The 24,841-nt window shown below is 38.8% G+C and overlaps 2 protein-coding genes across 7 annotated transcripts; both read left to right on the forward strand.

Annotated features, from left to right (window-relative positions):
- The first annotated feature begins 10 nt into the window (after positions 1–10).
- On the forward strand, positions 11–9,043 carry odr4 (odr-4 GPCR localization factor homolog). 4 transcript variants are annotated; one of them, XM_003453171.5, is made up of 14 exons: positions 12–172; positions 458–561; positions 1,953–2,069; positions 2,236–2,328; positions 4,026–4,132; positions 4,214–4,250; positions 4,610–4,753; positions 4,828–4,923; positions 5,100–5,147; positions 5,597–5,716; positions 5,846–5,960; positions 6,975–7,178; positions 8,101–8,151; positions 8,384–9,043. In XM_003453171.5, the coding sequence occupies exons 1-14, from the start codon at positions 64–66 to the stop codon at positions 8,452–8,454; spliced, it is 1,416 nt and encodes a 471-aa protein (XP_003453219.2). In that variant the 5' UTR covers positions 12–63; the 3' UTR covers positions 8,455–9,043. The 4 variants fall into 4 exon arrangements, with proteins under 4 accessions (XP_025756290.1, XP_013131788.1, XP_003453219.2 ...); XM_005457952.4 differs by having other exon boundaries at positions 34–200; XM_025900505.1 differs by lacking the exons at positions 4,026–4,132; positions 4,214–4,250 and having other exon boundaries at positions 11–172.
- A 1,018-nt stretch (positions 9,044–10,061) lies between these two features.
- Positions 10,062–24,797, forward strand: dpydb (dihydropyrimidine dehydrogenase b). 3 transcript variants are annotated; one of them, XM_003453151.5, is made up of 25 exons: positions 10,115–10,408; positions 14,240–14,350; positions 14,470–14,552; positions 15,275–15,362; positions 16,050–16,211; positions 16,336–16,532; positions 16,806–16,887; positions 17,018–17,105; positions 17,320–17,427; positions 17,720–17,889; positions 17,981–18,191; positions 19,009–19,193; positions 19,757–19,972; positions 20,378–20,542; positions 21,029–21,097; positions 21,204–21,287; positions 21,401–21,521; positions 21,649–21,768; positions 21,844–21,986; positions 22,101–22,155; positions 22,259–22,380; positions 22,842–22,991; positions 23,698–23,760; positions 23,974–24,051; positions 24,145–24,792. In XM_003453151.5, the coding sequence occupies exons 1-25, from the start codon at positions 10,379–10,381 to the stop codon at positions 24,307–24,309; spliced, it is 3,066 nt and encodes a 1,021-aa protein (XP_003453199.1). In that variant the 5' UTR covers positions 10,115–10,378; the 3' UTR covers positions 24,310–24,792. The 3 variants fall into 3 exon arrangements, with proteins under 3 accessions (XP_019203501.1, XP_003453199.1, XP_005458010.1); XM_005457953.4 differs by lacking the exons at positions 10,115–10,408; positions 14,240–14,350; positions 14,470–14,552; positions 15,275–15,362 and adding an exon at positions 15,786–15,919 and having other exon boundaries at positions 24,145–24,797; XM_019347956.2 differs by lacking the exons at positions 19,757–19,972; positions 20,378–20,542; positions 21,029–21,097; ... (8 more) ...; positions 23,974–24,051; positions 24,145–24,792 and having other exon boundaries at positions 10,062–10,408; positions 18,940–19,075.
- Positions 24,798–24,841: the final 44 nt, after the last annotated feature.

The raw sequence follows: 24,841 nt of genomic DNA on the forward strand, positions 1-24,841 counted from the left end.
TATACTGACCATTTCCATCCCGAGTCACCTATTACGACACAGACGTGCGACGGAAATCCGTCAATGTATATTTTTTTTTGGTCTGCTGACGAAGCATTAGACCTGTCAAAATTGCCTGCTTTTTTGGTTGAGATTTTAGCAACTGTTTTACTTCTTTTGAATATTTTCCATGGTACGTGGAAGCTCTTGACGTCCACACTGTATGTTATAGTGAACCTGAACTGTTATTTTAATGAAATGTAGCTAAAATATGAGCTAGCTAAAGTTAAAGTTAGAGGGGCAAACAGCTGTAAATAATCAATGAGCGACTACATATTTTCTGCTTTTAATTCGACCGTATTTATAGATTAGAAACACTTGTTGTAGTGCTCCATATCTCTTTTTCCTTGAACTGTTTATTTACAGACGCTCTTGGATAAAGTGCAATGTTTATATCACCTCTTCATTTCCCTGCCAGAAATAATGGGTCGTGGATATATAGTCCAAGATGATGTGGAGGGATATCTGTCGAAACTGTGTGAACAAAAGGCAGACCCAGTCACAGGACTGCTAATTGGACAGGTACCTTTGTATACTAACATCTGTCATATATTAGGCCATGTGTAAAAACAGAGGCTTTAGAACTTTGCATTCATTACACCTAATTTTTTTTATGTGAAAAGAGTGTGTCTAGCGGTGGCATATGTCAGATTTGTTCAAGATATTGAATCAGGGCTACAACCAAAGTCCTTTTAGAAGCAAGTAACAGTCACAAATACTTTGAATAGTATTCCAATAAATTTGTCAATTGTGTTAAACTTAAAAAGTGAAATGAGAGAAAAAAGAAAGTGAATCTGTCTATTAACCCTTCTGTCCATATAATATCAGAAAATAGTTGAAAAATACTAAAATCCTTTCAGGATGGAGTCCAGAGTTACTCAGTTTTCTGTGAGCTGCGAAATGGTGAAAATGATCCTATGTTCTCAAAGATTAGAATGAAATTAATGAAATGCGCTACATATAGTACTGTGCAGAAATATTCTGCCACCCCCCATTTTCTATGTTTTATTTCCAAAGATCCAAACATTCTTGTCATATTTTATCATGGTCTTGAGCTGCAGTTCTATTGCAGTATAGTCTCTGTATGTGACCATTTTCACTTGGAATGTTTCCAAGAACTGGACTGAAAATCCATGGCAGCAGGTCTTATGAAGTGATGAATCCAAATTTGAAATCTTTGGTTCAAACTGTCAATATGTATTCAGACAGTCAGGAAAGAGGTGCAGCAACAATTGTCTATAGCCATCTGTAAAACATGACGGAGCTTCTGTCAGGGTTTGCTTCTGCATTGCTGTCAGTAGTGTTGCACTCTCACTAAAGTGCTTGCTCATAGGGGGTCATATGATTGTTAGGGTTTTCTCTGTATTATTGTAGGGTCTTTACCTTACAATATAAATCGTCTCAAGGCATTTTTTTCTGATTTGGCCCTATATAAATAAAATTTAATTTATTCATCTTCACAGATGAATAAATAGTAAAAAACAGTAAGTAAAAAACAGTCAACAACCAAAGAAGAGCTTTAGAATATCTTTCAGAAAGTCAAGAGAACAATTCATGAAGACTGCGTAAAGAAATTACTAGAAAGCTGCCTAAGAGAGTTCATGCTGTGTTGAAGAATAAAGGTGGTCATGCTGAATATTGACTTTCAAGCTAGTTAGAACTGTAACTGAGTTTTAGCCTGTATACTGTATTTCCATGTATATTTGCACATTTCAATAAATCACTGGACCTATTTCCAATTTTTCTGGCAAAATCTAAAGAAACAAAGAGTGGCTGAAGACTTTTGCACAATACTGTACACATGCTTTAAAATTAATACGTGAGCACCATATGTCACAATACGATAGGATTGTGACACATGCTGTGTGTGGAGTTAAGAGAAATTAATCAATATTACTGACTAAATATTTCAGAGTTCAACCCAAAGGGATTTTGTTGTCATGGCAATTCGGACCCCCCAAAAGGAGGAGTCTGCTGCAGCAGCTAGAAACTCTGTGGACAAGGAGTGGGTCACCGAGCATGCTCGACAGGTAGTTAAAGAGAGCCATGCCTCTCCTCCAGCACACACTGATTTGATTTCAGCATGTATTATGCTCATGTATTAAATGAGGAGTGCATTGTGCTTTGAAATGAGCTGTTCACCTAGGTAGACAGACTTGCACACAGCTAGGCTTCATGTTTGCTATTGATTTCCAGGTGTCCAGGATGCTGCCCGGAGGCCTCTCTGTGGTGGGAGTCTTCATCATCACTGATGCAGATGCCAAGGACGCACTAACTACACTCCGACAGGTGAGAGTCATGTTGACACTGTTTCCAGCAAAATCATTTCGAAATTCTTGTAATGTGCTATAGCTTGTAGTGTGAAGTGTAATCGAAAATCAGCTTAAATGATTAGAAACGAGGTCTCGCACCTGCAGCTTTTTTGCCCATAATCCAGTTACTCTCTGTGGCTTTGACCTAAAATTAATATATCAAAATGAGCATTGTCAATTATTTTACATTTTACTTTTTTTTTAATCATTGTTTTAAGTGAGTCTAAAAAATGTGCAGCCTATATGTCAAATTTAAAATAAAATGTTTTAATATGTCTGTCACCTGGCGCTTTATGCTCTCACTTTTGCTAAGCTCCAGTAGTGGTGACTTCCATGAATGTTAACACATAAGTGGCTGCACATAAATAGATAGTCCTACCAGCTGTGAATTCCAAAGCTTAAAAAAAAAGAAAAATCATGGAGGAAATTCGACAATTTAAGTGTGGGAAACTTGCCTCCAAACCTCCAGTACTTGGCCCGATGTGAAAAAGTAATTGCACATAAATCTAATACCTGGATGTGCTACGTGTGGCAGCAAGAACTGGTATGTTTTTCGGAACATTATCATAACAAGTGAGCTTCAGGGTACTGACTGATGGCCAGACGTTCTCCTTCAGGAGTTTCTGGTAGAGAACAGAATTCATAGTTCTATCAATTATGGCAAGTTGTCTAAGACCTGAAGCAGCAAAGTAGCTCAAAACCATCACACTACCACCACCATGTTTGACTGTTGGTGAGATTTTCTTTTCATGAAATGCTGTTAGTTTTATGCCAGATGTAACGGGAATCAAACCTTACCTAAAACTTGAGTTTTGTTCTTTCCTCATTAGGCTACAAAATATTTTTTCAAAAGTCTTGGACATTTTCAAGATGTTTTTTGGGAAATGTGAGGCAAGCCTTTGTGTTCTTTCTGGTCAACTATAGATTTTGCCTTGCCATTCTCCCATGGATGCATTTGTTTTACCAGTTTTGTCTATAATGGAGGGTTGCATCAGCCAAAAATGTTGAAAGACTCATTTATACTTAAAGGGTGTGTCCGTTCACTATAAGTCTAAAATATATTTTACAGTTCAGCACAGATTTGTTAAAAAATGCTTTATTTAATATTAAAATTTGCTAACAGGGTTAGCTTAGCTCGTTCAGATGGAAGACATCATGTGACTTTCATGTGGTTCAAGACTAAACACAAAGTGTGTGAAGAGCTAATTCAGTTTGATGGTGGAAATATTGTTGGAGCATGATTTGGTTCTTTATGTAGCTATAAAAGAAAGAAAAATAATTCAGAGGTTTATTAGAAACTTTCTCACAAAAACACTGGCATCAGTGATCATCTCAACCTTTTTTTTTTTTCTTTTTTTTTTTACCAAAATGCAAACTTTCTTTTAGCTGATGTTGTTGAACTAATTAAAGCTCTGAACCCAGTCAAGTATATCTTAAATAACATTGAGGACAAAGGCTTGCCTGAAAACCCTACAACTCTAAAAGGAGCTCGCTTAACTTAACTTTAATACACTGGAAACAATCTTCTTTCAATTTGTCTTTATACAACTGAGGACATTTGCACTTCAGTGCTAGAAAAATCCCCAACTCCAAAAGGAGTGAAATCAAATGTAATCACAGAAAAGTAAAAAATTGGTAACATCATGCAGCGTGTGTGTGCGTGTGTGTGTCTAGCTGCTGTTTGCAGTGGAAAATCTGATCTCCTCTGAGCACCTGTGGGACCCTGCAGATGATGATGTCACAGACTGTGTCACGCTGCAAATCAATCCCAAAACCAGAAAGTATCCTTTTCATCAGCTTTGCCTTTGGCTCAGGTAGCTACCATACAGTGTTTGTGGATGTTCTTTAACCCAGTGGACTAGAACTGTCTGTAGAACCTTTGACATCAAAGACCCCAAGGTCAGTTTGCATCTCTCACATCTTACAGAAAAGCAGCTTCTACCTGCACAGCTCTAAAATATTACTCAAATGTGTACTGCCTTCAAAAAACATTCTTTGCTTTTTTCCAAAACATGTAATATCACAGTTTTGGAACACTATTTCAGTATGGTGTTATAAGTCTTATTCACTGAACAAGGAAATCTATTATGTTCTGACTTCACAAACACACCGGTAAAGTGCTTCCACGTTACATTTATCAGGGGTTGTGGATTAAACCTTTTAAAGTGAGATGTAGGCCACAAGGTTAACAGTCTTGATATATGTTGTGCTGTTCTCTTTCATACAATGCTGTTGTTGTTGTTTATATGTTTTCCCAGAGTGTGGCTAAGCCTGCAGACTGGAAGTACCAGTCAGGTTTGTGCTCCTCCTGGGCAACCGTGTCATGCAGTCTAAATGTAGACATGCTGCTACCACTACTAAACAACAGAACCAGCACAGGAAATATGGAGGAATGCCTTAAGGTTGGAACACACACTTATGCATGAGACCTTTTTTTTCTTCATGGGAACAGTTCTGACTTGATTTTCTGTTTCAGGAAGGACTGAAAGCATGGGCACACCAGATTGAGTGTGGACTGTGTCTGATTGATGGAAAAAGGCTACCCGAGGATTCGGAGCTCACAGTGATACAGGTTGTTAATGATACTTGAATGAATGAATGCTTGATAGCTGCTTTAGGATTGATTATTTGCACACTTTTATGTGCAAATCAATTACAACATAGACTGCTGTGGCTTGATGATAAATAACAAGTGATTTTTTGTTGAAAGGCAGCAAGAAAATTCTGACTTCCAGTGTTTTTCTCTAGAGGAGGAATCTGAGACAGACATACACAGCTCAGCTGCTCATCACAACGGTTAGAGACGCACTTTTCTACTCTAATTGAGCACTTAAAGCACTGTTTTTTTAACTACAAGCTTCATTCACCCAAGCACACACACATTCATACACCCATTTTTCTGTACCTAAACTCCATATCTAATTTTTGCACATACACTCACATTCCGATGGATCCATAGGTGGAAACTTTAGTAGGTTTACACCTATGGATCCAGTAGGTTAAGTATCTTGCCCAATGGTACTTTGACATGTAGATTGCAGTAGCACGTAATTGAACCACAGACCTTGTGATTGGTAGATGACATGTCACACAAGTAGTGGCAGTGAAGCCATAAATGGACACACATGCTTGTGTTTGGTACATTTCTGTTAAAATTATACATATTTGCTGGAGTAAAGCTAAGTCAGGTTTTGAGAAAGTTTGTGCATGACCATGAAATAAAATTTTGCCTTCCTTTGTGTTAGGAAAACAAGAGGTTAACAGATGTGATCCAGCAGTGTGGCGGCAGCGTGTCAGTAACAGGAGCAATCCACAGCAGAGCTTATCTACACAGCAACAAGCCAAAGGCCAGACAGGCAGAGAAGGTAATTCTTTAGCATAAGGGTTGTTCCAGATAAAAGATCTGAAGTTCAACATCTGAGAAAAAGAATGACCCACAAATTAAATGAAAACAGAATTTATTATTTTCTCACGGAAACCTCTCTTGCGGACAGCTGCTGAAGAGGGACGTGGTTTCTACGGTGGCCACGAGAGTTCAAATGATGCTGGAGGAGCTGCTGGCATCAGACCAGGAGAGCAAGGGCAGCTGCAGAGACAAACAACAGAAAGGTGCAGACATTGTGTGCTCCACCAATCACTTGCTTACAGCTGTACATAGATAAGTTCAAGGTCATGGGTGGGTTTACTGCCAGCCAATGAAACCATAGAGGCAGGATTTGAACACAGATCAGACCTGACCTCAACAGTACAAGGTGAGCAATTAGTAATGGATGGCATACGCTATTGTTAATCCCAACCCCCAATTTCATAGTTGGTCTGGTATGAACACAGTGTATCCACATGTATACATGTGGCCAGTGCTACTCACAGGAATGACACTGCTTGTGTATTGTTAAGGGGGATCCAGGCCTGTTAATCCATGTAAGTCTATGGAGACGAAACAGCTAAAATGATCATAACTCACTGAATTTTGAAGCAGTTTAGTTCATTATAAATGCTACAACTACAGCCCCAATTCCAAAAAGGTCAAGACATAAAAAACATCAAATGTTTAAACTGTGAAAATGTAGCATTTTAAAATGTATCAAAGCACTGAGTAGGATGGCAGCAACACATCTCAAAAAAGTTATAACAGGGCCATGTTTACCACTGTTTTCTCCCTAGTCATCTTTCAACAATACTATAAACATCTAGGAACTGAGGAGGCCGGTTGCTGGTGTGCTAACACATTTTTTTCTTAGTAATTCTGTGTGCACTCTATTCTTATTATCTCTGTCTGTAGCTTGCCTCCACCAGTGTGTGAATGTGAGAGTGAATGAATAGTGGAATTGTAAAGCGCTTTGAGGGTCTCGAAAAGCGCTTTATAAATGCAATCCATTATTATTATTATTATTATCTTTCTCCCACAATTCTTTAAATGAATAAGGAGTAATAAAGAAAAAATGTTGTCTGTCTACACCTGATGGTTACGTCTTCAAAGCAACTTTTTTAGAATGAATGAAAGTTAGATGTGAATAACCTTACTGTTGTGTCTTAATACATGAGCACCATTAGAAGAGATGTTAAAATCCACGACCTCTCAATATTAGTTACTGTACCTGCGCTTCTCTGTCTGTCCTTCAGAGCTGTTCTGCCTCCCCCATCGTATCTTTTGTCCACTAAAAGTGAGCGGGCCACTCTGTGTGTGTGACTACCAGTTCAGTGATGAGGATTTATCTGAGGTGCCTGAGCGGTTGAAGGAGATGCTGGACATTGATGCAGCGGAGGAAGACTTGGATACCAGACAGGAAATGACTGTTGAAATCACAGGGTGTGATGTTACACCAGGTGGGCACAGAGTTTGTGTTTGTAAAGTAGTATTTTCACACCAAAACCTAATTTCTAGTTTGGGTATCAGTTTTCACTTTCTCCTTTTGTTGTCACGGTATTGTTTAAATGGTAAATGGACACATTTTTTTATATAGCGCTTTTCTACTCACCTGGAGCACTAAAAGCACTACAACATGCCTCATTCACCCATTCATACAAGCACTTTTTTCCCTACGCTTAAGTGCTTTCTATCTGACACACACACACATCAGGATCGAACCACCAACCTTCTGATTACTAGATGACCTGCTCCACCTACCTCCAGACCAAATGTTAGTGCCATTACTATATGAATGCAAAATATGTAATTGTGACGTGCTGCTGCAGAGAACATGTGCCAAACTGCAGATGTGAGGTCAGATGTATATGAAAACAAATTAAAAACCATCATAGCTCATCTGTAAACATTAATGGATGGGTATAAAAAAAAAAAAAAAGTTCACTTCAATGGAATTTCCTGGGTTGGGAAAATCTCAATATCCCATCTGTCATCATTTGGCGATAGAGTCAGCAACCTCCTCAAAGCCTCAGCCTCAGTAATACAACAATAAATGGTTGTTTTTGTTGTTAACAGTGGTGCGATGATAACTATCAGTTTACAGTTTATATTAATGATGTCTGTTGAAAATTCCCATCGCAAAGTTAAACTGAAGCAACAAATAACTAACAAGTTACTTAATGAAATCGTCCTGACTTCACAAACTTACTCCCTAGCTGCAACATTGTATGACACTAACAAATTCTAACCGTTAAAACAAGTGAACATCTGTATGTGCACACTGATGGTATTTTAGTTACGCCATTTTCACAATAATCAAGCAGGAGTTGGTGATGAGGGATGTTAACCTAGTTGATCCAAATGTGTGTTGTATGTTTTCAGAGCCCACTCAAGAAAAAGTCGAGGCGCCAGAGCACAAGAAAAACTACATTGGTAAAGACCTCTCATCTACATTTAATAAATTGTGTTAGCAAGACGAATGATACATTTGCTTATTATATTTTTTGTATCATCCAATCGTCTTCTGTTAGGCTCAGTATTCAAATAACTAAAGTCTACTGTGTAGTGATTTGATAATGATTAACTATCGAAAATATTTTTTTTTTAAAAAAGGACATGCATGCTTGTGTACTCTGTCCTGACTGTCCTCCTTTCTGTTGTTTAGGTGTTGCCATGGCTACAGCTGTCGCCTTACTTGCTACTGCCGCCTCGATGCTGTATCTCAATGACATTTGAGGAAAATGAAATAAAGAAATAGTGTTTTGTTTTGATCTTTTCTGCCAAGTGGATCTTGGTTGAATCAGAAGATAACAAATAGGGCTGACTACAGTTATTTAAAAAATAAAAAAATCCCCAACTGAAAACAGCGCCCTGGGGATTTAAGCTATCTGTACAATGCTACAGTAGACACACAACTACCTTCAGGGAACATATTTCCCATAAACAAATTTCCCACGTGTGGGACTAATAAAGCTTATCTTATCTTATCTTATCTTATCATAAGCTAGTCTTTCATAGTAAAGCTAATGTGCCTTCTCGGGTAGGGGTATTTAGTTACTTTCAGAATGTAAACATCAATATCTCTAATATGATCATCTCAGGCACACAGCTCTGTCTGTGAACACAAAGGCACCACCCGTCTGCTGTTTAACCCCTCTGTTTGTGAAGGGCTGCCAGTCAGAAGACACTTGGTTTAAAGTTGGAATTGAAATATAGCAACTTGTTTCATACATAAAATAAACTGGGGGAGCGCACCGAGGCCCAGTATAAGACAAAGGATCGTTTTGAACTCTGAATTGTACATCTACACTCTATTAGTACAAAAATAAAAATCTGGGGGGGCTGGTTTAGCTCACTGGGAAGAACAGGTGACACGTGCTCTGTTATTCCATATGCCCAGGTTTTTTACTGTCTCCCCCGTGTTCCTTCTCCTAGCTTTCCTGTCTTCTCTCCACTGTGCATTTGAAATAAAAGCTATGTATATAGCACCAGAAATGAGCAGAATTCCTCTTCAATAAGGAGGTTAAGTTTGCCACGTGAAATCACAGCAGCCTGTGGTTAGTGTCCTTGGCTGTGTTAAAGAGCACATGAAGCGCTAGACGTATAAAGGCTAATTTACACCTCTGAGCCCTGCTCTCAAAACCTGAAACAGATGTAACACTGTCTGTGAAGCTGGATTTAAGAAGTAAGTGTTTTAAAAACATGTTTAGCACCATCTTCTGTAAATGTTGGAGTCCAGCTTGCCGGTGTGGTGGCTCAAATAGGCTGTCCTCCATACAGTACTCAAAAGAGACAGACAGTGAAAGTGGACAGTATATCCTCTGTTTCTTAACATAAAACTCAGTGTTGCGGCCAGGGGTAGCACAAATGTGATCCCCTTAAAGTGATCTTTAGTTTTAGTGTCCTTATTTTTCTCTCGTTATCGATTCTGTCACTAGTTAGCTAACATAAACTACTGTAAGTCTATTAACTGCAACCAACCACATGACATCATGTTCCTTACTATCAGAAGATGGCGCTAAACTGTGTTACATCTAAACCAGTAGAGACTATGGAGGAAGAATCCGTTATGTTGCTACAGGAGAACTTGCTGATATCCAGTTGCTTGATCAGTCAAGTTTTGGCTGTCTTGAATAGCTGATATCTCCTCTGTATGGAGAAGGAAGCGCCCGCAAAGTAGAAGAAAAGAATAGAGTCCTTGAGACAAAAAAAGGGTTAACACAGAACTGTTTACCAGATAGAAGAGGAAAAATATGCAGAGCTCCACTCCCCTCTTAGAGGTGGAATTTGAACTTGACAGTTTGCCGTGGTCACTGTTTAGCTTACAAACTCGGGTGCAGTGGACCCAGAATCTGCTAGCTGCAGCCGAGTTTGTAAGCTGAACTTTAACCCTCATATGAGTGATAAGAGCTCTGTCTGTCAGTTCACCTTATCAACAGGTTAGCAGGAGAAAGTATGACGTTTGATGCCTTCAAGCTGTCTGTCTAAAATTTTTGTTAAGAGGGGTGACGCGGTCGTAAGCTCTCATATACTTCCACTTGTAAGCAGAGTAGTCCCGGACAGTGCTTCGGACCTCTAAACCACAACGCCAGCCACAATCTGCAGAGGATAATTTTCAACCTTTTAAAAGCTTTTATTCCTGAAGCTGGGCTGAAGCACCATGTTGAGTAAAGATCTTCCAGACATTGAGGTAAATTTGCTGTGTTATATGTTATAGCAGGATATTATGTTTTCTGTTGTTTGTCATGTCCAAACTGAGTAAAAGATTAGCTAATGTTATAATATCATCATATGATATATATTAAGTGGAAAATGCACTGTATAGCATTCTCTAGCAACACATATACAGGTTTTCTGTGGATAACTGCGCTTCCAAAAATGTTTTCCATGCCATAGTAAAATAAAGTCATTCTAATTGTGTCCATAGAATTTTTATGAGTACAAATGGGGATTTAAAGATTATTCTCCACTAATCTAGAAGCTTAACAGTAGGCTAATTTGCACATGACTGGCCTCTAATTGTGACCATTTCACAAGAAAAAATTGAAACTATACATACAGCTGTGATTCTGGAATAACAGTAAGTCAGTCACAATCATCTGTTCATATACAGTTTCATCAGACTTGCAGGCATATCACAGTTTTCAAATGGACTTCCGCCATGCACAGGGCACTGCACATCCTTTGAGTCCATTAGGTTCTCAGCACAAAGAGTACTTCCCTTCCTGTGTGTGTCTTTAGAAAAGGCCTGTGTATAATTCAACATTCGGCTGCCCACAGGGTGAGACGTTTCTTTCTATAAGAAGCAAGCCTGACCGTAAAGTCACACGATGGAGATTCATTGGGTTACTCTTTTTACTCTTTGACCAAGATGGCGGCGCGTGAACAACGCGAGGCTCAGTGTCTCTCCAGAAATATCACGGCTAAAGCACTTCTGGATGGATGCAAACTGCATTTCGTTGCCCTGTACCTGTGATATGTGCAATGACAATAAAGTTGAATTCTATTCTAATTCTATTCTATTCTAATGTAAAGTATTGACTTTAGTGTGAGAAGTGCCCTGGTGTGATTTAGATAATTAGGTGGTGGTACTGAAATAGAAATGAAAAGTATCCAGAGTTTTTGGGACAAAGTGAAAACACATCTTAGCTAACGCTGGCTCAGATTAGTTTCTTCCATGTCAGTCCCCCACTTTCATGGGAGTATAATATTAAATTGCTGGTGTTGCCCTTTAAGAGCTCTAAACCAAGAAACACAGGAAATTTAGAAATTGGCTTCACTGAGCCACCCACACAGTTTCTGCATGTCACACACTGATGTGTTCTCTGCCTTGTGGCAAAATAATACATGTCAAAGTGACATGAAAATAAAATGTTTTATAAAATAAAAATGGTTTTTATGAAATAAAACCGCTTCTGGAAAAACAAAACGGATAAATAGGAAAAAAAAAAAGGTGCTGTCAAAGTGCCTGAGAACATGGGTGTCTAAATGCTTTTTAAAGGAATCTACTGAGTCACCTGATTTTTACTCTTTTAAAAGTCCTCTTGGGTGCACAGAGACATAGTAATTCACTGATATATTAAGGCCACGCAGGACACCTAAATTGAGAGTAAGAACCATCAGTTGGAAAGGGGAAAAAGCATCCATCAGGTCAAGGAGTACCAACATAAAAACGCTATGCCCTGTCCTATCCAGAGTACCATTTGTGGGTCTCAGTAAGTCAAGATAACATGCTTACAAGATGAATATATTTTAACATTAAAGACCAGTCGAGTTGGCAGAGATATACGACAGACCTATACATTGGCTAATCACTGTAACATGTTGCAACAGTGAGGATTTAATGGGTAAAATGCCACACGATGCAGTCTGAACATGATCGCCTGGTATTATGTAACAAGCCATGTGTTTGATTGTACAACCTATAGATATCTGACACATGGTCAAAGTGGAGATGTCAGTGTGCATATACATATATGTATTTATGTGTGTATCTATCTATCTATAGGGAGAGAGAGAGAGAGAGAGATACATATATATACATACACACACACACACACACATCATGGATGTCATGGACACCTGTTCCCATAGCTGAATGTATTAGTGCACATGGCGTGGATAACACACCTGTCAAGTCATCTTTGATGCTAAATGATAGACAGGCAACATTGTGCCATGCAGACTTTTTTCTGTGAAAGCTTACTTATCCCAGCAAGGCAATGCCGAAACATATTTTGTGTTAAGTGCTGGATGCCTCTGTAGTAAATTATTCTGGGTGAACTGTTGACTAGCTGGATTTTCTCAGGTTTTAGCCCCATAGAAGTAGAAAATATTTTTAGTAGTACTTTTAGTTAGTCTCATGCAAAACCCTCTCCAAATTGTTACCGTAATCAAATTAATTTTTTTAAATCAAATAAATTATTAAATTATTACATTTTTGAATGATTTGATGTGTTATCACTGTACTTCCAATCAAGTATAGGCTACAATTAACTTGTTTTTTTAATCAAAATTTTATAAAATGTCCCATATTTTTGGAAACTAATGATGGCGTTGATGTGCTGAGACCAGTTCAATAGATCATTAGCCACTAATGTTCAAATAGTCAAGGTCAGGTTGGATTAATACATTCAGTGATAATATTCTTTAATGGCAGAATTTACATGAATAAAATACTATTCAGTATTCCCTCATGCAACAAGGTGTCAGTGTGCGACAAGCTTAATTTCTCAATTTCTACTGTTATATATGAATGCAACACGTCACATTGGCTCAGTGCATCGACCTGGCACCTCACCATTATCTTATCATCTTGACCCTGACCATCAAAACAGCCAGACTTCCTAGAATGTTCCACAGTTTCAATGTTCTTGTCAGCAAATCTCAGCAAATGTGCTGTAAAGAAAGATAATGTTGTTACGGTCTGCAGATTATGCAGACTGTGCAGTGTGAAGTTGAGGACCCAAAATGCAGGCACAGAAGCAGGTAGGAATCAGAAGAAAGTAAGCCATTTTATTAGGCTGTAAAAAGTCCAACAAGCAAAACTTAATGTCTAAAAGGGAATTGCAAACTATAACAACAGGAACCTGGAATGAGGAAACACAAGAAACAAGAAAATAGAGACTCTGACAAGGAATAAGAGGAAGACAGGGCATTTTCTGTGGAGAAACTGTGCCTCTTTAAGATGCTCTTTTTATATTCAATCATATTACTGACCTTTGACCAGTTATCCTAGTTAGTTGCAAAGTATTTTTCCAGCTGTTTCTTTCTAAGACCACTTACTTTTCCAGTCTTTTGTTGCCTCCATCTCAACTTTTTTGAGATGTTGTTAACTTAATTATGATAATAATTATAATTGTATAAAGTAGCCTTTGAGATGGTCTGGGCATCTGACAAGGATGCCTTCTGGGTGAGGTGTTCTGGGCATGTCCAACCAAGAGGAGGCCCTGGGGCAGACCCAGGACACTCGGTAGAAGTTTATCTCTCAGATGGCCTAGGAAGCCTCTGTGCTACCTGGAAAAGCTAGATTAGGTAGTTTGCTACAGACTGGGCTTTTCTGCTTAGGCTGCTGTCCCCGCAACCTGACCCCATATAAGCAGAAGAAAATGGATGTATTATTATTATTAAATATGAGAAAATATATTTCATGAAATAATAAAAGGTTAGAAATATGTTTTATTGTGAAGAAAATATGGATGGGTTTATGAGATTTGCACATCTCTGCGTTATGTTTTTATTTACATTTTACACAATGCCCCAATTTTTTTGGAATTTGTGGTTGTGGCATAAGACTTCTCTGAATATAATTATCTAGTTCCCTCTGCAACCATACCACTTTATAAAAGCAAACACACTGGATGCTTTTCCTGGCTCATCCCTAAAGCAAAAATGTGAACCACTACACTATGGAGCCACTTGAAATGCTAAAACAAAGCCTCTGGAAAATAAAAGAAGATTCTAGTCATGTTTATTAGGGCGTGCAGTCTAAGAATCCAATCCTGTGTCTTTTTCTTTTCAGAGCATCCTAGCTCTGAATCCAAGGGTGAAGAATCATGCTCAGATCATATCCACAGCCAGTAAGAAGAAAGAAAAGAAACACTGGAAGAGGAACCCTGAAAGGAACTGTGGTGTAAGAAAAATACACAAACAAGACGTAGCTTCAATTAAAAGAGCATCTTTAGTCAAATTAGAGCATTTGCATAATTTAATGCTTGGAACATCATTCATCATCTTCACTCTTTTTTCCAGTCTTGTGTGAAGTTAGAGAACAACTTTGACGACATCAAGCATACAACACTAAGTGAGCGAGGAGCACTACGAGAAGCTCTCAGGTGAAGATTAATGAAGTGGCTACTTTATTTATTTGTTTTTAATGTAGCATATGTCACAAATATGATTTACATTCAACTTATGTTAAAAAAGATACCTAATTTCAGATGGTCACAACAAATGCAGGCTAAAGAAGAGTATTCTGATCATTGTCAGGCCAGTTCCACACATGTACTTTTTTTAATCACCATTAGAGAAAAAGGGCAGCAGTGCAGTTGGATGAATGCAACTGTTAATTGAATAGCCATGACATTTGTACACACAAAATAATACTAATCCATGTCAAAAGAAAGTTTTTTTCCAGGACTTTCTTTATCTTTTCAATTAGCTACACCATCGTGACAAAATGTACAAAATGAACAAAATGTAAATTTTATTTATGAGACGAAATCGTGATAGTGACGTACTGGCACATTAAACTAAGACACTGTACATGAAAAGTATCATCTTAAATGTATCCATCATAATATTAGACATTAGCACTACAAACTGTGTAACAGTTTAGTTTCATTACAGCCTTATGGAATTATAGGTCTTATCAGTAACCTTCCATAGTCACGACTGCATTATGTGTTAGTGCATTTTTGTTGGAAATTAATCTTTTGTGTGTGCATGTTTTTTGTCTAAAATGACAAAAATCGTCCAAACTGTTTGCATGCAATTTTTATTTTTTGTAAATCTTACTTGGTTAAGCTGCACAAGCAAATGAAAAATTTGTGTTTAGGTGTCTTAAATGTGCTGATGCTCCCTGTCAGAAGAGCTGCCCAACTAATCTGGACATCAAGTCATTCATTACGAGTATCTCCAATAAGGTAGAATCCACTCTGCACTCTTTCTTTCATGATCCCGAGTATTGAGCCCATACCCGAGTCTTGTACCCAGCGTTTCCTGTTTTGGACTTTTAGTTTTGGTTTATTTTATAGTCTGAGGTTGAGATTCTGTTCTTTGTTTGGTTACTGCAGTTTCTCTGTTAATTATTTGTATTCCTAAGTCATCTTTGTTTCTTGTCTAGTTTATGTTGTCTTGTCTCTGTCTCCACATTTATTCGCCTGTTCCCCAGTGGTGCCTCTGTTTCTCTCACTCCCTCTGTTCCCTGTATTTAGTCAGTCTGTGTGTGTATGTTATCGTACTTCCTGTTTTACTTTGATAGTCTCCTGCCCTGTGTGCAGCATGTGCAGTTTTGTCCTCTGTCTCGTCAGTTAGATTATGTCCAGCTGTCTTCCCCAGGTTATTCCTCTTTGTCTTGATTCCCTCGTGTGTATATATTGTCTGCATCTCCCTCATTCCCTGGCTGTGTGTTCTGTCTGTTTGTTTAGTTTCCAGTTTGGTTTTGTATTTCATAAGTTCAACAATAGAGCTCTGTTTTTGAGTTAAGTTCCATATGAGAGTCTGCATTCTGGGTCCCCCATCCTGCCTTCACATAGCCTTATGTCTTCAGATATTCAAAGTAATACCAGATAGCACTATTCTGATGTCAAGTGTGTGTATTTGTGTAACAGAATTACTATGGGGCAGCGCGTGCCATTCTATCTGACAACCCTCTGGGTTTGACCTGCGGAATGGTTTGTCCCACATCGGAGCTGTGTGTAGGGGGCTGCAACCTGTATGCTTCTGAAGAAGGACCCATTAACATTGGAGGGTTACAGCAGTTTGCTACTGAGGTACGACAGTTTTCAGAAAACACATTTCTAATCAATTATATTGATTTAACATCAGCCATGATGTAAACGTAGTGTATTAAAGACTATTCTTGGCATGTGCATTTGTGTATGTGTTTCTTTACAGGTATTTAGTAAAATGGGCATCCCTCAGATAAGAAACCCCGAACTCCCACCATCCAATGAGATGCCAGAGTCTTACCACACCCCTATAGCTCTGATTGGCTGTGGCCCAGCATCAATTAGTTGTGCTTCTTTCCTGGCCCGTCTGGGATATGATAATATCACCATATTTGAAAAACAGAAGTACACAGGAGGGCTGAGGTATCTTAACATTATTATTATATAAAATATTATAGGACAGTGTTCATTTCCCTCAAGCTTTTTTATATTGTATTGTTAGTTAATTGGGAAGTAAAGGTTCAGTCTTTTTTAAAAGAATTTTAGAATTGCACATTGAGACATGGGTAAACCTTTTTTAATATGTCTGCAAATTAGAGAGAGAAGTTGGCACAAGGACAGATGAAAGACACAATATCAAACACGATAGCACTGGGGAGACAAAAATCATTCAAAGAGATATGTTCTTCTATGCAGCATGTCAGAAATCCCTCAATTCCGGCTTCCATATGAGGTCGTCCAGTTTGAAATAAACCTGATGAAGGACCTGGGAGTGAAGGTATGAAATGTGGCACAAGATACTGCTACATATTTTTAAAATAGCATTTGTAGCGTCCATTATATTAGTCTAATCTCTTTACATGAGTCAACAGTTCAGTTAAAACATTTTGTTTCTGTGGCGTCTACAGGTGGTGTGCGAGAAGGGCTTGGGTGTTAATGGAATGACTCTGAAGTCCCTGAAGGAAGACGGATTTAAGGCTGTCTTCATAGGGATTGGTGAGTTTCACTTGACAACCATTATGAATAGATACCAGTTTAGTTCCCTGTAAATTCATCTGGAATCTGGATGTGTCTGGACATTATGCACATTTGTAAAAAGTTGTAATAAACTGCTGAATTACATCAACCATCAAATTTGTTTTTCTGCATGTGTTTTAAGTCCTCATGAAGTCCTGTTTGCACGTGTCTGTGAATGTGTGTGTGACACCAGGTCTCCCACAGGCCAACAGAGCTGAAATCTTCAAGGGTTTAACTGTGGATCAAGGATTCTTCACTTCTAAGGACTTTCTGCCCATGGTGGCCTCTGCCAGCAAGAAAGGTACTACTTAATTTTTGTTCCTCTACCAATCCACAGGATTATAGTTCACATGGGCAGTAACAAAGTCACAATATACACATTATTTATATGAAGTCACGATCCCAAACATACAACAATAGCATCACTTCACAGCCTTTGATCAGCCCGTAACTGCACTCAAAGGTAGGGTAATACTCACACCCTCTGCTTTTCATGTGTAAGCGTATCCGCACATACTCATTCATTCATTCATACAGTACTTTTGCTGGTGACATGGTTTTTTAGATTTTGGGCTCTCTGTCGCTTTGCCTAGGTATGTGTCAGTGTCGCTCCTCTCTGCCAGAACTAAAGGGAGTGGTGATAGTTTTGGGGGCCGGTGACACTGCATTTGACTGTGCCACCTCAGCCCTTCGCTGTGGAGCCAAAAGAGTGTATGTCTGTTTCAGGAGGGGATTCACCAACATTAGGGCTGTTCCTGAGGAGGTACTGATGAGAGGCAGATGGATCAACTGATGCAGTATACAGACAGATAACCAGATGAGTGTACTGATATGTATAACCTTTTTTCTCTCAGATGGAGTTGGCTAAAGAGGAGCAGTGTGAGTTCCTTCCTTTTCTGTCTCCACGTGAGGTCATTATGAAGAATGGGCATGTTGCTGGGTTACAGTTCTGTCGCACTGAGCAGACTAAGGAAGGTGACTGGGTTGAAGACGAGGAGCAAATTGTCAGACTGAAGGCTGATTATATAATCAGTGCTTTTGGATCCATGTTGAATGAGCCACAAGGTAATGAGTAATCAGCTGCGCAACACATTACCCAACATTTTGGTTCACCTTTAACTAGAAGAAGTAATAAAAAAAATCCAGATGTATTTGTAAAACTTTGATTTCTGAATGCTGGTTTGTCTTTTTTAATTTTACATTTTTTTTTTTTTTAATATACATTACTGAGCAAGTCTCTTGACCAACTCCCAGTTTCTTCACATGGGAAATAGGTGCAAAACTTGTAATTTAAATACAGTATTAGTGCAAAAACTTTGTTCTCTGTTATGTGTAGACAACACTAGTTCATCTTTTGAGTAAGGAACCTTTTAAGGTTTGGTCAGTGTTCAGAGGCTTGACACACAAAAGCACATTTCTCTGAAAATCATCAGTTACAAAGACCTGGAGCACTAGCAGCCCAAAACAAGAGTCAATAGCAGAATAAGCTTCTTTGGTACTGACAGATGAGATTTTTCAAGTTTTTCCACATACTAAAGTTTGCTGCTCAACCCACAAATGCATTTTCCTTTCAGGTGCAGCACCATTTAAGGGGGAATTTTCCAACAGTAGAACATTTATTGCAAAGAAGCATTTTTACAGCAAAGAAAATTGACCAAACACAAATTTCCTTACTCTTTGTGCTAAACTTAGATGAGATATTAATCAGTATAGCTTGCTATATATTCTGTCAGACTAGGGAGCATGCAAATTCATCTAGATTTTGTATTATTATATAACAAAATTAAATCTGTAATGGTTTGAACGTTTGCAGGTGATGTTTAGACTGAGGCAGAAGGTGAATGCAGAGCATGAAACTGACTGATATGCTGGGTGCTTGTAGTGACTGAGGCCATGATGCCTGTGAAGCTGAGTCGCTGGGGTACTCCAGAGGTGAACACAGACACCATGCAGACCAGTGAGCCTTGGGTTTTTGCTGGAGGAGACATCGCTGGTTTGGCAAACACCACAGTGGAGTCAGTGAATGATGGCAAACAAGCCTCGTGGCATATTCACAGATACATACAGGTAAGTCTGCCAAGACTCTAAACACCAATGAGTTCAATAAGGAGAGATCATTTGGAAGAACCAAACAAGATTTACTGAGATGGAAAAATGAATGAATTTGGCGATTAGACTCCAATGACCCGTTATCGCAGAAAAGAATCCTAGTAGCGATTTAGAACAAGAAACCCCAAAGCATAGGCACTGGTGGTGTTGAAGATGGAGATGGAAGCTTGGATGGGGCGAGATGGAGATGGGGAGGTGGCTGGTTGCATGAATGAGAATCGGATGGAAAAGCACAGATTTTAAACCATTCAGAATGGAGGCTGATTGGATCAAAGAAGGCAAGCAAAAAGGTGACTGGGCTAGTAGAATGATGACAGCACTGAGTTTGACAGCATGGGAAAGTTGTAGTGAACATCTAGGAAAGCAGGCATATGAATGACTGCAGATCTTCCTTACTGAACTTGTGCCTATTAATGGTTTGTTTAGTGTCCATGTACAATTTTTGTACCTCATGCATAATACACAAAATATCATACCAATAATGTTGCCAAAATATGTATCCTTCTCTTTTACTTGTATAGTCTCTTCATGGACAAACCATAGACCCAGTTCCAAAGTTGCCATTGTTCTACAGTGCTATAGACCAGGTGGACATCAGCATTGAAGTTTGTGGAATAAAATTTCCAAATCCGTTCGGCCTGGCCTCTGCTCCTCCTACCACTAGCACAGCCATGATCAGAAGAGCTTTTGAACAAGGATGGGGCTTTGCTCTGACTAAGACATTTGGACTGGATAAGGTACCACACGTGCAAACAATGTACCAAACCACCAGTCACTAGAACGACTATACTTGCAGGCATTAAAGAGATTTATTCACCCGAAGATGTACTGTATTTTACGATACCTTACAATAAATCATTGTAACATATCAATATTTCCTCCTTGCAGACCTTTGCTGTTCTTGCGTTTTTATATTTTTTCCCATGTCAATTTATTATGCAACCTCAGATTTATTCCTCAAGAAATTGTGAGCTTTAAAAAATTGTGATGTGTTCATCTTGTAAAGGATCCTAAACAAAAGTAAAAGCTCCAGAAAGAAAAACACGAAAGCTTTGTTGTGTCTAGCAAGTTTCACTTTAAGGAGCCCCCCCCAAGAAAAGAAGTTAACCTCATGAATGGGCTCTATAAATCTGTGTCTTTAGGATCTGGTGACCAATGTGTCTCCTCGAATTGTGCGTGGTACAACATCAGGCCCTCTTTATGGGCCCGGTCTGGGCTCCTTCCTCAACATTGAGCTCATCAGCGAGAAGACAGCAGCCTACTGGTGTCAGTCGGTTGCCGAGCTGAAAAAAGACTTCCCCAACAACGTAAGTTTGATATCACATCATACCTTTTCTTGGTGATATCAAACTTGTATGTTTTGGATGACCAGATTTTTGTGTGTGTGTGTGTGTGTGTGTGTGTGTGTGTGTGTGTGTGTGTGTGTGTGTGTGTGTGTGTGTGTGTGTGTGTGTGTGTGTGTTTTGCTTCAGATTAATGAAATGCATGTTTTGTTTTTATTTTAATTAAATAATATACATATTTACTTATTTTTCTGGATTGTTTCTGTACCATATTACATATGTCTTACTTTCTATTTGATTTTTTTTTTCATGAGCTTCATTCCATTCCATCAAATGTGCTTTACCATATTTGAAATTTCACATCTCTAGTGCGTGCTCTCTAGCAGTGCCCATTTACACCACTGTACCAAAATTCACCCAAGTTTGAAGTACCAAGTTCTAAAATAAGTCTAAAATGCCATGTATGTTTTAGATGTTTAAAATCTAAAAAATTCCCTCTGTGTCCATCAGGTGGTGATCTCTAGTATAATGTGTGGTTACAACAAGGAAGACTGGACAGAGCTAGCCAAGATGGCTGAGGTGATAAAAACAATATACCACTATAATCATAAACATTTTTTACAGAATATGTAGTCTGTAATGATGATTTAATTTAATTATAAAAATAACAAATGTATGTGTTTAGGAGTCGGGAGCAGATGCTTTGGAGCTGAACCTCTCTTGTCCTCATGGGATGGGAGAGAGAGGCATGGGACTGGCCTGTGGACAGGTACGCACACAACTGATAAAGAAAAAAACCCCCAACAAATATACAAGGATGAAATGGATGTAAGAACAATATTAAGTTTGAAGGTGTAACCATTTATTCATTTGTGTCATCAGGACCCAGTGCTGGTAAGGAACATCTGTCGCTGGGTCCGTGAAGCCATTTCCATTCCATTCTTTGCCAAACTGACACCAAATGTTACAAATATTGTTGACATCGCCAAGGCAGCCCATGAAGGTAACCACACTTCACCTTTTCATTTAGTATCATTTTACATTGTTCAGTACTAATCCACAATGTACGATGTAGCGAATGATTAGCAGATGCCCGTTAACAAGTCTGTAAATGTTGTGCTGTGTTATAGGTGGAGCGGATGGAGTCACAGCCACCAACACGGTCTCAGGTTTAATGGGACTCAAAGCGGATGGCTCTCCCTGGCCAAGTGTTGGTTTGGAAAAACGCACCACATATGGAGGGATATCTGGTAAGCGCACACACATACAGTAAAGTATAGTGCAGTGCTGAATAAACTTATTTATCACATTAATGGTGTGTTCAGGTAATGCCATCAGGCCCATTACACTCAGAGCAGTGTCAGCCATCGCCAGAGCAATTCCAGGTTTTCCTATTCTGGCCACCGGGGGTATTGACTCAGCAGAGAGCGGACTACAGTTTCTTCATGCTGGGGCTTCACTGTTACAGGTGATAACCAATTTAATGTAACGGGTTTTGCCATTTAATAAAAGAATTACAAACCAGTCACTTAGTCAATCTATAGTTAATAGTCATCGGTCTCACTCTGTCGGGATACCACAGGTGTGTAGTGCAGTTCAGAACCAGGACTTCACATTGATTGAGGATTACTGTGTGGGTATGTAACTGCTTTTTGGCTGAGCTTTACAGGCATTCATTTACGTTTTTAGAGCTTCAAAATATTTTCTTTTGTATTATTGTGTGACATTACACATGTTTAGGTCTGAAAGCCTTGCTGTACCTAAAGAGCCTAGAGCTAAAGGACTGGGATGGTCAGTCACCTCCAACAGAGAGACATCAGAAGGGAAAACCTGCTCCCAGACTCGAAAGCCTGGTTGGAAAGGTACAACTACAACAGTTAGTGACTTTGTCTTTCTTGGCCTTATGTCAACCCACACCTGAATGCTCCAGACCAGCAAACTGCCAAAACCATCTGCTAGCTGCTAGTAGAGGTGTTTGCTGATGACAATGAGTTAATCAGCTGCATCTTATCACTGCCAGACTGGTACTGGTACTACCCTCTTAATTTCTGAGGAAGCAGTAAGGGTGCACTTAGTTTTGCTTCTGCATTCCAGTTAAAATTTTGTTAAACAAGTACTGAACCTGGGTAATGCGTGATGTGTTGTTTTCCTCAGGTTGTATTTAACTAATTTTAAAACATGCTAGAAACCAGATTATTTTTTTATTACGTCCTAACATTTAAAACCTTGAATCAAAAGAAGATGCCCATTCTTTTTCACATTAAATGGTTATTTGTCTAATAACCATTTGTCACCTCTTAATGGTCAATGTGCATTTGTTTAGAGTCTCCCTAGCTTTGGTCCGTACCTTCAGGAGAAGACGGAAGCCATTGCAGCGTGCAAGAAACGGCTCCTAGATGCTGGTGAAACCGATGTGGTGGAATCCAACGTCAGCCGGGTCAACGTGCCCCAGAAGCCTGTTCCTCCAGTCAAGGTGCATACACACATATGTGCTGCACGTTGAGTTCAATAAAGCTACATGTCACAGTCTGGCTGAGGCAGACTGTAAGGAGTGAAGAAGGTGGACCCAAGTGCAGACACGCAAAATAACGAAACTTAGTGTTAACTGAAGAACAAGCATGGACTTACAAAGCAAAGGGCAGAACTAAATCATAATCTAAACTGGGTGAGCTGAACATAGAAACTGGCATGAGTTCATAATCTTGGAAGCATGACATGGAAACAAGGTAAGGTAACAGATGCTCAGGCAAAGAATGAATGAACACACACAGACTAAAAGCACACAGGAGGTGATCAGGGCAAGCAGAAACACATGGGGAAACAGCTGACACAAATGAACATAACGACTTCACAGTGGAAGAGTAAAATGAAACACAATGAATATAGAAACACAAGACCTCTTCAAAATAAAACAGGAAACATGAGAGGCAGACATGACAATACAAACTTGACAACCTGAAATCACAGACAAGAAATACATGAGACTAACCAGAAGACGTAAGTGAAACATAACTAGATTAAACTTGAGGCAACTTAATAGTGAACCTAGAAGTTAACATTATCTTCAAAATACAACAAAAGAGATCAAAAGCCAAATGAAAGTGCCCCAGATACTGCATTTGGTTTTTAACCATAAATGTGTTTTATATGTATGTGTGTGGTGACGGATTGTGTTATAGGACGTGATAGCCAGAGCACTGCGCCACATTGGAGCATACCAGGAACTTAACAACATGGAGCAGGTACACAGTTTTCATTCATTCACTGTAACCAGGTAATATACTAACCATTGTAGTGATTTATAAGAAAAGATAAATGAACAAAAGGTCATTGCACCATATGTACAATCACTTTTTATTTTGTACATCAAGTTTTCTTCTAATGATCACAGATAGCAGTAAAATAGCATTTATCAATATCACAACAATAACAATGGCCTTTCCCTGTGCTCTCAGGTCCAGGCTCTTATAGATGAAGAGATGTGTATCAACTGTGGGAAATGTTACATGACCTGCAATGACTCTGGATACCAGGTATGTTTTTCTACTATATCCAGACAGTCATCACTTTCTTGTTTTTTAAGAGATATATCTGCTTTAGTCCCATAATGTGACTCTTATTTCAAGGCTATAACATTCGACCCTGAAACTCATCTTCCATCCGTGACTGACAGCTGCACTGGCTGCACTTTATGCCTCAGTGTCTGTCCCATCATAGACTGCATCAAGATGGTCAAAAGGAAAACAGCCTACAAACCCAACAGAGGTGTACCTATTAGTCCTGTCTACTAAAGGCGAGGATAATAATAAAACAAAGACATCCAGCTGGCTTGTCTTATACAGTAAATTAATTTATGTGAAGTATAATCTTAGTTTCAAAGCCCAGCTCCAGTGGCACCACTGAGCAGAGAGGCAGATATAACATCACGATAATTGTATAGTATATATAGTAAGTGTATGTCAATAATTCTACTCTGATTTAGTTGGTAAATCTGAATCTGACTTTGTTTTTATTCTCTTGTAGAAAATCATGTCAACGTTAAAAAGGCATTTATAGAATGTCAAATTAATTCAAGTCGAATGAAATGCTCCCCAAATAAGTTCTGTGATTTCAAATGTCTGTATTTTTGGATACAGAAAATATCTGTAAGATGGAGAACATTTTTCTACAAATTTGTGAGATTGTGTAAAAAAATTAACCAACATAAAAATATTCTGTTATACATGTGTTATCAGGAAAATGTTGTGAAATGTTAAAAATAAAAGCAACCATTACTTTGTGTCAAATTATTTTATCATCCTAATACATACATTATATCTTTTC

This window comes from Oreochromis niloticus, linkage group LG18, assembly GCF_001858045.2.
Source record: "Oreochromis niloticus isolate F11D_XX linkage group LG18, O_niloticus_UMD_NMBU, whole genome shotgun sequence".
In the NCBI taxonomy this organism is placed as follows: domain Eukaryota; kingdom Metazoa; phylum Chordata; class Actinopteri; order Cichliformes; family Cichlidae; genus Oreochromis; species Oreochromis niloticus.